The sequence below is a fragment of the Siniperca chuatsi genome, linkage group LG22 (genome assembly GCF_020085105.1).
Source record: "Siniperca chuatsi isolate FFG_IHB_CAS linkage group LG22, ASM2008510v1, whole genome shotgun sequence".
Lineage (NCBI taxonomy): Eukaryota > Metazoa > Chordata > Actinopteri > Centrarchiformes > Sinipercidae > Siniperca > Siniperca chuatsi.
The window spans coordinates 9,448,974-9,461,918 of record NC_058063.1 but is presented as its reverse complement, the minus strand read 5'-3'; the positions used below and the strand labels follow the sequence as shown (position 1 = coordinate 9,461,918).

Genomic DNA, 12,945 nt, shown 5'->3' with positions numbered 1-12,945 from the left:
GCATCCTGCTTACACAAAAACGTCTGTAATTGCGTAAAAACAAAAAACTAAAGAATGAATTCCAACATTTAGTGCTTCTATTGTGAAATGATCTTTCCTGAGAGCAGAAACAATGTTAGACTCAAAGTGTAGTTAGTTGTGGCCTGGGGGTGTCAGGTAGGACACTGAACCAAACATGACTATGTCACTTTGAATTGTATTTACACAAGGTGGTTCATCAGAGTACCACTCAGCCATGTGCGCGGACATACTATTCAACTAAACTGCAGTGGTTTAATTTAACTGTGCTGTTCCAAAAGTATATGATAACATTTAAAGATTCAGTATTTTGCAGATTCTGTCACTTTGAACTTTGCAAGCATTTTTTTTTAAATGTGGTACAGGTCGTTAGTTGCTTCGTTAATGGGCTTGTGACCGTGAAATCAAATGATACTAGCTTCTCATAAACTATCAACTCTCATATGAACTAATCTTTTTCCCATGAATTAGTTTACTGTCTACAAATAACCTTAAATGTATGAACCTTAACCCACCTGTCTTCAAACTAGTTCAGATGGGCTTTGCCTTAGACCTTAAAACACAATATTTTTCAATTTTAGAAGTTATAATATCACAGAAAAACTGTAAGCCAAATATTATACCCCTGAAAACCCAGAAGGAATATTATAATTCTTGATCAACTGGTTGTACTTTGCTTGCCACCAAATCACATAAAGGCTGATCAAGGCAATTAAAAGAGTATGACGTGGACAATAAAATAGGAGCAGATCAATGTCCAGTGCAACGTGGTAGCTGTGTGCATGTGGAGGTAGGTCTGTATATTAATGGATTGCAACTCTTACTTACTTACTTAGTTACATAGTTCTTAAATAAATCAAAACTAACTTCAAATCTTATTTCACAGAGCCTGTAGTTTACTGAAGCCAACATTTTCATACGGGGTCTATTTGAGTTATACAAGGGCTGATAAACGGGCCCCAAGGGGTTCATGTACAGAATCCAGGACCCCAATGTGTTAGCCAACTGGAGATTCTGAACTAAGCCCACGTTTCCACCGAATGTGTAGCATCAAAGAAACCGCATTAACACTTAATTTACATTTTTGATAACACATGCAAAAAGTCTTTACCGAAATAAGCACTAACACAGAAAAAATATTTAAGTGCTCTCAAAATTAGAAACAGAGTCCCACATGTGGCTCTGATGAGCCACTGGCAAACACAGACCTGTTCATAAACCACTGACGTATGGTACTGTTCAGCCCATTAAAATAAAGCCATCACAAATGTATTAAGCAAGGTGTTAGGTTGGTCACATTTCTTGCATTCATTTAAAAAGCTACACTGGCTTCCTTCCATGGTGAGCAGATATTTTGATGGTGAATTGAAATGAACTGGGCAGAGTCTCTGTGTTCAACATGATCCTCAGCTTAACATTCATATGTGGTAAAAACTGCAGTGGACACTTGAATAGAACAGGGCCCTCGTTAATGTTATTGGCAACACGTGCGCTTTTCCTATTGTGACAAGACAAAGATTAATATCCATGACACAATATTTTATACCTTTACTGTATAATATGAATTTCCCAAGGCAGAAAATCTACTGAGGGTTTCCTATATTTGTATCCTGCAGAAGAAAATGATCCAAGTCTCATACAATTCTTCTTTTTTTACTTTGAAAATGTAATCTTCATGGTTAATGCCAGTGTATTTACACAGAGCTTATACTGTGTATAAAAGCATTTTGAGATTTCCTCACAGCATAACTCTGATAAGATACTCAAAGCTAGGTGGCCGACAAAAACGAATAACCGATCTGTGATTGTCCATCATCATCTATGATCTCATCCAGTGGCCTTTAAACCATGATGAGGTCATCGTCAAGGTACTGTGTAAATCATGTGGTTTATAGCCATAGAAATGAAAATGATAGTTAGCCCAAATGGGTCCCAACTGATGAGCCCTGTCTGAGCCTGTGCCTCACAAAGGCCTGTATACTTAAAGCTGAATTTAATCTAACAAAGCAACCACAATTGTCTACCAGGTGTATTCTGGAGTGCATTGTACTTGTGTACACTAATACACAGAGAGAGTGGGAAGAGGTAGGGGCCCTCAGATCATTTTTGCCCTGTGGTCCCCTTGTAGGTTAGTGTGGCCATGTGTGTACTAGTATTATTAATTTTAGGGTGGTGGTTAATGTAGGACTTTATGTTTTTCACATATAGTGCTATAGCCTACTTGACCAGACGCCCTGAAGGCATGAAAAAAAAAAGAAATTTTAGCTAATAATCCTCTTTTGACCAGAAAACATCACTGGCTTATGAAATGTTAAGAAATCAGACTGCTGTTGTGTGTCATAGCTTGTCCACGTGACGGCTGGTTTCAGAGGAATTCCCCGACCAAACTTTTACCTCTTTTACCTTTGCCCTAGAAACGCTTCTGTCGCTTACGTCAAAGTGCTGCGCTACATCTCGCGATAATTATAGAATATAAATACAGCTGCTGTCGCCTCACGCATTATCAGTCAGCTCATCTACAGTTTCGATACACTTGTAACTATCGGTGAGTCTTTACTTGTATCTCTTTAAAGTTACTTTTTACTGTAACACATTTACTGGACCACATTTGAGCTCTTATTAAGTTGCTATAAGGACGGACTACTGTTTTACGGAAGTAACAGACCTCTATTTTTTATTTTATTAAGTCCTCGTGTGGGTTTCTTGAAAAAAATATCGATGTTTATTTTGTTCTTTTGAATAGAGATGTACAGACATATAACATATACATGTTGTGTACAGGTTTTGTTTCAGCAGACATGGCAGCAGCTGCAGTTATCTCAAATCAGGTGAGTTTGCTAGAAAGTCTTTAGCTTATTTTGTTAACATATGTTGACTGTAACGTAACTATATAACGAATGTGAAACAGGCAGTGGTGTGTGTTGGAGAAAAAGTTGCTTTTGACCTATTAAAAGCCAAGAAACGAGACCAAAAAAAGTAATTGTTCACATTCAGGAATAAGAGAACATGTTTTACCTTTTACATTTTAATGTAATAACTCAAAGTCCATACAAAATGAAATGTAAAAAGCATGGGTAATTGCCCCGTTTTCTCTATTATTACTTTGTTATTTAAAAGCTCATTGGAACAGAAACAGTAAGTAATTGTTTAAGTTATAGTAGCCCATTTTCCAAGCTTGGACTCCTTGATGGAAAATCTCTTCTAGGAACAGCACAGTTAAATGGTGAATTTGAGTATTGTAAGCCTACTATTCTCTTTGTATTTCCTTACAGAATGTGGTGGAGAGGGTGACCAGCCTTCCTCTGGTGAGCTCCACCTATGGCTTGGTGTCCAGCGTGTACTCCAACACCAAGGACACCCACCCTTACATCAGAACCGTGTGTGAGGCTGCTGAGCAAGGAGTCCGGACCATCACCTCCGTGGCCCTCACCACTGCTTCACCCATCATTGACAAGCTGGAACCTCAGAGTAGGAAACCTTTAGTGTGACTTTCAGATAACCTGACCTAAAATCAATCTGTAGACTTGGCTTCAAAGTTCATACGATGTCAAAACAAAATCCAGTGAACTGAAGCTGTGAGGATGATTATGTGCTGACCAGCTGAGTCACACAGAACTTGAAACAGGAAGTTCAGGTCATGCTCAACTTGATCGTTCACCCAGTTTTTCCATTTACTCATAATCACATCAAAACTTGATGATACAATAAAGGAACCTCACAGTAAATGTATCTATTGACATCTTTGTTTCAGCTCGCCTTATTACGCCTGATTTGCTTACATTTTTTTGTTGCCTACAGTTGCCATTGCCAATAACCTGGCCTGTAAAGGTTTGGACAAGATTGAGAAAACCCTGCCGATTCTTCACCAGCCATCTGAGCAGGTATGTACTGCATTTCGTTGCCTTGTACTTGTACATGTGTAATGACAATAAAGTTGAATCTAATCTAATCTAAATGATCAATAGCTGGCACAATTACATTCTGTCAGTTGCACAATGTCATAGCTGACATTTGATGTGAGTTAATCTCCTGAGAGCTCAGTCATGAACTATGTCCTGTCTTTCTCAACTGCTGTTTCCTCATCTACTTTGCCGTAATCATTTAGAAATGCATTTGTTCATGATTGTGTCCCTGCCCAGATTGTTTCCAGTGCCAAGGATGTGGTAACCAACGCTAAAGGTGTTGTGACAGACACAGTGTCCGGTGCCAAGGACACAGTCTCAGACACTCTGACCAGCGCAGTGGAAAAGACTCGGGGTGCGGTGCAGGACGGGATGGACAAGACCAGGGCTGTTGTCAGTGGGAGTGTCAGCACAGTGCTGGAAAGCCGAGTGGCCCGGCTGGTCAGCAGCGGAGTGGACACGGCCCTCAGCACCTCGGAGAGTCTGGTGGAGCAGTACCTGCCTCTGACAGAAGACGAGCTTGGTGAGCGGGGCCAAAAACTGCCAGTTAGACCACCTACATCTTGTGTAACACCTTAAAACACAGAAATCTAAAACAGCTTTTTAAAAGATAATTTGTGCTTGTTGTTTTGGCTTCAAATAATGTTTAAATAATAAAATACAAATAAGAAAGCCTTAAAAGAGTAAGCTTGTTTTTCTCTAACAAGCTGTATCAAGGGTCAGTTATTAACAGGCAGCTGGAGTATGTTGTTTACGATGGATTCGGTTCAGATTCCAGGAAAACAGGACTTATCGTATTATGCTCTTCTGAGAATCTAAATTTGTGTTAGTGGCCAGCCCCCCCCCCATCATTAAAGGAGTCGTTGTTTAGAGTGAACTGAACTGTGGCATGCAGAAGTTCATAAAGAATCCTGTACACTATGTTAGTTTAAGTGGATCTGTTTAAAGTGACTGACTAGTGAATAATTACATTCTTCGTGGCTATAAAGCCTCCAGCTACTTTAACATGCAAAACAATACAGCTATTTGTAGCAGACGTCTTCAGACATAGTAAAAAAAAAAAAAAAAAAAAAAAAAAGTCAAATGACAGCATCACTGACAAAATCATTAATGGAACTTATAGTAATCATATGTTTTTTGTCCTCATTTTTAAATTGCACGTTTCATGTTTCCCTCCCTTGTGACAGAGCTGGAGGCAAAAACTGTGAGAGGCTTTGACAAGAAGGAGCCGAGCTACTACGTCCGCCTGGGTTCCCTCTCCACCAAGCTCCGGAAGCGGGCATACACCAGGGCCTTGGCCAGAATCCAAGATGGCAAGCAGCGAAGCAGGGAATTCATTTCGGAGCTGAACTCCACTGTTGACCTGGTGGGTCTCCTTATTCATTAATAATATTAGTAGCACTTAACAGAACTCCATATACGCTTGTCCGCAACATGAACAACTGCTTACAAGTAACATATCAAATTAGCTAAACATTCATTATAAGTCTGCCTTAAAGCGGCTTATAAAAAGCATATATTTCTTTTACTGCTTATGGACAGAAAATAAAAGTGTTTGTTTTTCTAGATTGAATATGGCAGAAAGAATATTGATGGGGCTAACCAGATGGTAAATGACAAGCTGAGCTCCCTGTTGGCGTGGAAGTCCAGTGGTACAAACCAGGAGGATGGTCACGAGGCCGAGGTAAGGGGGTTGACAACACAAATATGCAATAACATACTGTGGGTTACGCCACACACGTTTCCTTGAATTGGAAGTATGTCAAGTTATCACAGGTTATTGAGCATTCATCCCCACCACACAGGTAATTGAGTCTCGCACCCTGGCCCTGGCACGTTCCCTCACCCAGCAGCTGCAGACCACCTGTCTGGTCCTTGTCGCCAGCCTGCAGGGCCTCCCCAACCACATCCAGCAGGAGGCGCTCTCCCTCAGCCACTCTGCAACACAAGTCTACAACAGCTTCAGCAAGGCAAAGGGGCTGGGAGACCTACCAGACAGTGTGCTGACCAGCAGCAAAGTCCAGCTGGGCAAAATCAAAGATTCCCTAGACAACGTCATGGATTATCTGGTCAATAACACGCCTCTCAACTGGCTGGTAGGTCCTTTCTACCCGCGGATGGCCCCAGAGGTGACTCACGCACCTGCTTCTGCTGCCAGCAGCACACAAGCTACGTCCTCCAGCACTCCCTCCACCTGTCAACATCGAGAGGAGCCTATGGATGTCGCGATGGAGTCACTACAATCCCAGGAGAACTAGTGATCCATTACAGCTTTATGTTCTGAGTTTTAAGTAATATATTCTGCTTTGTAGGCAAAGATTTGACACTTTTTTTTAAACCACTGTTGAATGCATTAGGATGTACAACTCTATCATAGTTCCATGTCAAACAATGCTATTTTATACTTTTTAGAATGTTTTATTCTTGCTGTAATCACAGAACCAGAATTTTATAATCGAGACATGTAATAGCAAAACTCAATCCTGTGTTTATTTCTACATAAACTTTACTGGAATCAGATATTTGCATTTACTGGGTCTTTTTGATGAAAGCAAATCTGAATTTGCTTTCATTTCTCTAGAAGTAGCAACTTTGAGATTCTTACAAAGTATCTAATGTCTAATATTTACTAAAGTCAAATTAATTTTCTGTTACACATACATTATTATTTTATTATCCACAATAAAATCATATAATCATGCCCAGCAGGATACAGTTCTAAATTGATTTATCTTGTACTGAATTGCATTCAGAGTACCAAACGATTTTTTGTCCCTCTCTCATATGTAGGACTCATTTACACATTAGTAATGCTACAGTGATAAGTTGTTAATCAAAAATTGAATAATTTGTAGGTCTAACTAAGCAAATTCTGAAATTTACTACTGACAATCTTGTAGGTTAATACAAAAAAGCTTTATTATATTTTTAAAACTTCACGACAACCAAAGCACAATGGTATTAAAAACGTGTATAAATTAATTTCACAATATTAAAATTAATACTTCAAAAGTCATTCAATCCAAGTAGAATAATATCCTGGTCACAGTGGATCTTTACTCATCGCTGGCAGCGACTTCGCCTTGACAGATACTCCATCAGACTCTGAAAATCCAAAATCCAATTTGCAGAGAAAGATGGCTGGTTGGTACAATGGTACGTCTCAAATGTTTAAGAATATACTTCAAAAAGCTTTTGTCAGGTCCCTTGTTCTGAAAATGACACTCATAAGTCACATTTAAAAAAAAATTAACTTTGTATTACCGTAAGCTTCTGAATCTGGCACCATGCCACGTCATCCAGCAAGTCCAAGTTAATTTCATCCTTGGTCTCTTCAGAAAAGCTGACAGTCTAGGAAGGAAGAGAACTGCATGTAGAACACACACATACAAGTTTGTGGCATCTGATAATAATCCAAGTGTATTCTAAACACTAAAACTAAATATTAGCAGTAAAGGAGGACATGTCTATCCTACAAAACTTGAATTATGGCAGTGGGGAAACTGTCTTCTTGGGTCTGCTTTATTCAAATGTTTTGAAGAGCGTAGTCTTCCATGGCTTGGACAGTTCCCTTTGCTTTAAATAAAATAATCAAACAGCATTATTTCCTCAAGAGCTGGTAACAAGGATAAAAAAACACAAGTACCTGTCCCTGTGCTGTGGTTACAGTGATGTGTGCAGCAGAGCCTGCCATTGAACAGTGCAGATCACCAGTAGAGACGACAGACCTGGGACAGCACAAGATTCATTCGTCAATTTAGTTCATTCAGAGCAGGTAAAAATATATATTTGTACATTTATTTAAGTACAATTCTTTGAAATAAAAATACTACAACATGTGTTGCTCTACTGAAGGCAGTAACAGACCTGAGTTTAGGTCTGGTCGGTATGGTCTGGTCGTTGGCCTTTGTCAAACGGCTTTGAGTTCTTTTGGCAGTGACTGAGGAGCCCCTGTAGAAAACAAATGCAATGTCAAGCTCTCCATACTCATTCACCACATGTAAATACTACAACACTGTATCCTCCAATTTTACCTGAGATTTCCAGTGCTGTTACTACCAACTAATGTCCTGGTCCTTTTTGTCCCCTTTCCTCCCTAAAAAAAACAAAAAACAAAAACAAAATATACAGTGGTGTTTAAAAGTGTTTCCCCCCTTCCTGATTTCTTATTTTTTTGCATGTTTGTCACACTTAAATGTTTCAGATCATCAAACAAATTTAAATATTAGTCAAAGATAACACAAGTAAACACAAAATGCTATTTTAAAATGAAGGTTGTTATTATTAAGGGAAAACTAAATCCAAACCTACATGGCCCTGTGTGAAATAGTGATTGCCCCCTAAACCTAATAACTGGTTGGGCCACCCTTAGCAGCATCAACTGCAATCAAGCGTTTGCGATAACTTGCCATGAGTCTTTTACAGCACTGTGGAGGAATTTTGGCCCACTCATCTTTGTAAAAACATCTTGATGATCCCCAAGACTGCTGGGAAAATACTCTGGACTGACGAGACGAGTTGAACTTTTTCTCAAAAGTCTTGGGGATCATCAAGATGTTTTCTGGCAAAAATGATCACTCAATCACTTTCTCACACAGGGCCATGTAGGTTTGGATTTTGTTTTCCCTTAATAACCTAAATAACCATTTAAAAACTGCATTTTGTGTTTAATTGTGTTATCTTTGACTAATATTTAAATTTGTTTGATGATCTGAAACATTTAAGTGTGACAAACATGCAAAAAAAACCCCACCACTATATAGACAAAAGAGATTAACAGCAATGCAGAGACTTGCATTGTTTTTCTAAAACTTGATATTAGGTCAGCAAAAGAACATACAGTACCACAGTAAGCAAACCAGAACTTGATATGATTGTACAAGCTATTGATTTGATCCTCCCCCTGAAAAATGACCTAAAGTGTGTTCATTGTGTCAATATTTGTTATATTCTTCTTGCTCAAAATGTCAGAAACAGGGTTTTAGAGAGTACTTTATCAGACTACAGATGTACAGTGTAGGGCAGGCCAAAATGGCTGATTCACCAGTTGTATTTACAGTGACTACAAATCAACCCAACTACTACTGCTGCTGCTGCTCCCGTTGGCTCTATATATGACACCTAATGCATGTCTGTCATGTTGTTTTTCCCCCTTCCCCTCCTCTATCAAAGGTGATGTGGACATTTTGAAAGCATTTGTTTTACCCCATAAAATTCTAATAAAGTGTAATTAGATCAGTCTAGCAAGTATTTTTTTTAAATTTTGCATTAAAATCCCCCCCAATGTGTGCAAACATTAGCTGCTACATTGCTGACCTTAGACGTCTTGGATGAGGACCTCTGGGCTGTGGTGGACTGACCCGGTGTAGAATCTGTTGATTTTACTTTTTAAAAAATAAATAAAAGCACAGAAGATGGCTGTTAAATCAAAATCATGATTAATTTAACAATGAAGTTTCATGCAGGATTTTAAACTGTTGTTACCATCTTGGTTTAAGAAAGTAATTTCACCTCTTTTGCTGGGTACCCTCCTGAGTGGCTGGTGCAGCTCAAAGGACTCATTCTGCAAAAAGGCAAAAATTATGCCTGTTAAAAAGGCAGCTCTAGGTGACAGCGACTTACAGCTTACTCAACTCACCTTCATGGCAATTGACACATCACTTGCTGGGATTTCCTCCTCTAATACAGAAGACAGGGTGATGGCGGGTGAGTGAGTCCGAGAAATATAAACGAGTTATGATTCTCAGACATGCTCGGACAAGTATAATATCTTAATTCATGAATGAGGAGGGCTCACCGCTTATTAAGTTCCCTATGAGCGTGTTTTGAAGAGAGGGAGGCATCTTCATCAGTTCCACTTTGAAGACTTTGTCCACTGTTGCCAACATGTTCTCCATCTTGGCCTCTAACTCGTTCATACGCTCTTGTGCTGTAAGGGGAAAAGTTCGGCATTTTTAGGACAAAGGTGGGGACGACTAGAGGATGTGAAACCTGACATTTTGAGCAGCAATCACTACCAAACCTTCTTTCTCAATCTGTTGACTGAAGAGAGCCAGTCTGCTCTGTCGCATCTCCAGGCCCTGCTGCTCTTTAATCTGGGCATTTTCTGCGTTTCTCTTCCGCCTTAACGACATCTTGTTATCCCGTCCTCTCAAAGTTCGGTCTGTGTGTAAAACAAATCAGGTTCCCTAACAACACGCACCTTCGACCGCACAACGTTTAATTAAGATATTCATGCGCCGACGAGGTCCAAAAGCTATGTTGCTTGGCGGAAGGATACGGTTAGCTTTTTATATGTTAACGTAAAGAATCTGTCTCTAGTACGAACACAGGCCTTTATGTCATCTCCGAAAATGCCTGCTTCAAAGCCATTGTAAAAGCAGAGTATGGATTAATTTCATTGCAGGTGGACTGTCCATTATCTAAGGAAAATACATGTGTGCGTTGTAAACTCAATAAATTGCTATGTGAGGTTGAGGTTGGAGCTGCCAGGCAGGAGGTCTAGAGGAAGACCAAAGAGGAGCTTTATGGATGTAGTGAGAGAGGACATGAAGTTAATTGGTGTGAGTGAAGAGGATGCAGAGGACAGGGTTAGATGGAGGCACATGATTCGCTGTGGCGACCCCTGAAAGGGAACAGCCGAAAGGAAAAGAAGAAGAAGAAGAAACTGATTATTAAAGCAAAACTGTGTAACTTTTAAATTTACAAAAAGTATAGGGTGAACTAAGGGTGACTGGGACATATGGTCAAATGGGACAGTAAAACTATACCGGGTTTATTTTCTCGCCTGATGAGTGAGAATAAAAACTTTTTTTGCTGAGCCCTAGCTGTGAAAACACGTAATCGAAATTGCATGTCCTCATTGGTGTGACATCACGTAGGTGGGCGGGGCAAGCATCAAACAGGAAGTTGACCCTGCAACCGATGAGGTTAGGAAAATAACATAAGCTTTAGCAAGTTTTCATCATAAGGTCTTACAATTGTCATAGCTATTATATTGCTCAAACCTTTGATGGGAAAATGAATATGATGTACTACTGCAACAAAATCTGGAAAAAAAATGTTTCTATTTTTGGAATTGGGTTGTTTTTATTTTGTCCCTTCCACGTGGGACAGTGCTAAAAGGCTTGGCTAATGAAGAAAATGAGCAACCTTGCAATAAAGAACCATTGTGCATGCTCTAGATTCCCAACCTCTTCATGTGTGCGGACCCCTAATCAACCACAATTTCATGGACTAGCTGGATTCAGCTAGCAAAAAACACCAAGTTTACCCTAATACACAAACCAAGCCAAACCTAACACTTAAGTTTCGCCATGACCTCTTAACCCATCCCTAATCCTGATGAATCTATTGCAGAGTAGAATGGCACCAATGAGACAGGAAGAGAGATGCATGAAGACGCATGAAGCATGATGCATGAAGAAGGGAGAGCACAGCGAACAAACAAACAGCAAGGAAAAAATGCAAGCGGAGTGAGGACAGGATGAAGGGAGCCATTGAAGAGTACGGGGAGATAATGGAGGCAGGGAACACACCCATGTTAAGGTTCTTGGCCAGGGCTGGATTTTTAAACCTTCATAAAGTTTAACAGAAATGAACATGGAGTCTTGATTCATAATGATGAATGGGAAAAGGGGGGTCAGTTTACACACAAGGGTATGCCACGCCTCCTAGGAATATGATAAAACCTTCTTTCACCTCAAATGGATAGGTAAGATCTTCAGTATTACAGAAATGTGTCGTGTTATTGTGGCTATTTTTTAATATATGGCAAGAACGCTTACACAAGGCAGAAATTCAAAAACTGTCCCAATCACCCTTAATTCACCCTATTATTTCTCATTAAAAAAAATTAAAAAAAGATTTCTAAGCAATAAAAATAATGTACCACACCCACCCACAACTTCCATTCTGACCTCCACAGCCTATTTTTCTCAAGTGGTCAGGTATGACCACTTCCCAGATGGCTAAAATGCATTCAACTGTGAGTGTAAATGTGAGATTACTCCCTCTTTCTCTATGTATCCACGTTTAGGATGAGACTGTGCATTTTGAACCCTGTATTTGTATTTTCTCAGTCATTCAGGATATTACATCTTGACAATGCAGACTCAAATTATAGTCCATAAAAGCAGCCTCTCAGACACAACTATAAACAGAAACCACAAAAGAAGGCAAAAGTGGGCACCTGCATGTCACAAGCTGCAGCCATCACAAAAAAGTACAAAGTGATGCAAGACCCTATTGTGTTTTTGTGACATGGCTTCCACTGTAGTCCTACATGCACTCACAAAAGGCCTTTCTCTGGGTTAAAGGAGGCAAAAGCTGGCCTCAGAGAACATCAAAATGAAAGTTAACTGTGAGTCCTCCACTCACGCCAAAGTTAGTCACGGAGTTCCACAAGGTTCTGTGCTTGGACCGATTCTATTATATATGCTTCCTCTAGGCAGTATTATTAGGAAACACTCCATAAACTTTCATTGCTATGCAGATGATACCCAATTATATCTATCGATCAAGACAGATGAAACTAACCAGTTAACTAAACTTCAGGCATGCCTTAAGGACATAAAGACCTGGATGACCTGCAACTTTCTGATGTTAAACTCAGACAAAACTTAAGTTATTGTACTTGGTCCCAAACACCTCAGAGACAAATTATCTAAAGATATAGTTACTCTACATGGCATTGCCCTGGCCTCCAGCAGCACCGTAAGGAACCTCTGAGTTATCTTTGATCAGGATTTATCCTTTAACTCCCACATGAAACAAACTTCAAGGACTGCCTTTTTTCACCTACGTAATATTGCAAAAATCAGGCACATCCTGTCTCAAAATGATGCCAAAAAAGTAGTGCATGCATTTGTTATTTCTAGGCTGGTCTACTGCAATTCCTTATTATCCGGCTGCCCGAATAAGTCCCTTAAGACTCTCCAGTTGATCCAGAATGCTGCGGCACGTGTACTAAAAAATACAAAAAATAGGAAAAGAGATCATATCTCTCCAATATTAGCTTCTTTGC

The 12,945-nt window shown here is 39.7% G+C and overlaps 2 protein-coding genes across 2 annotated transcripts; one reads left to right on the top strand and one right to left on the bottom strand.

The window, feature by feature from the left end:
• The first annotated feature begins 2,470 nt into the window (after positions 1 to 2,470).
• On the top strand, positions 2,471 to 6,440 carry plin2 (perilipin 2). Its single transcript, XM_044184785.1, has 8 exons — positions 2,471 to 2,563; positions 2,800 to 2,846; positions 3,291 to 3,486; positions 3,817 to 3,899; positions 4,158 to 4,443; positions 5,108 to 5,286; positions 5,488 to 5,604; positions 5,726 to 6,440. The coding sequence occupies exons 2-8, from the start codon at positions 2,817 to 2,819 to the stop codon at positions 6,176 to 6,178; spliced, it is 1,344 nt and encodes a 447-aa protein (XP_044040720.1). The 5' UTR covers positions 2,471 to 2,563; positions 2,800 to 2,816; the 3' UTR covers positions 6,179 to 6,440.
• A 377-nt stretch (positions 6,441 to 6,817) lies between these two features.
• On the bottom strand, positions 6,818 to 10,382 carry cdca9 (cell division cycle associated 9). The gene is made up of 10 exons (XM_044184786.1): positions 9,943 to 10,382; positions 9,718 to 9,849; positions 9,559 to 9,599; positions 9,432 to 9,483; positions 9,237 to 9,304; positions 7,955 to 8,016; positions 7,788 to 7,871; positions 7,567 to 7,648; positions 7,185 to 7,271; positions 6,818 to 7,025 (listed from the first exon to the last, which is right to left on the bottom strand). The coding sequence occupies exons 1-10, from the start codon at positions 10,052 to 10,054 to the stop codon at positions 6,981 to 6,983; spliced, it is 765 nt and encodes a 254-aa protein (XP_044040721.1). The 5' UTR covers positions 10,055 to 10,382; the 3' UTR covers positions 6,818 to 6,980.
• Between the last annotated feature and the right edge of the window lie 2,563 nt (positions 10,383 to 12,945).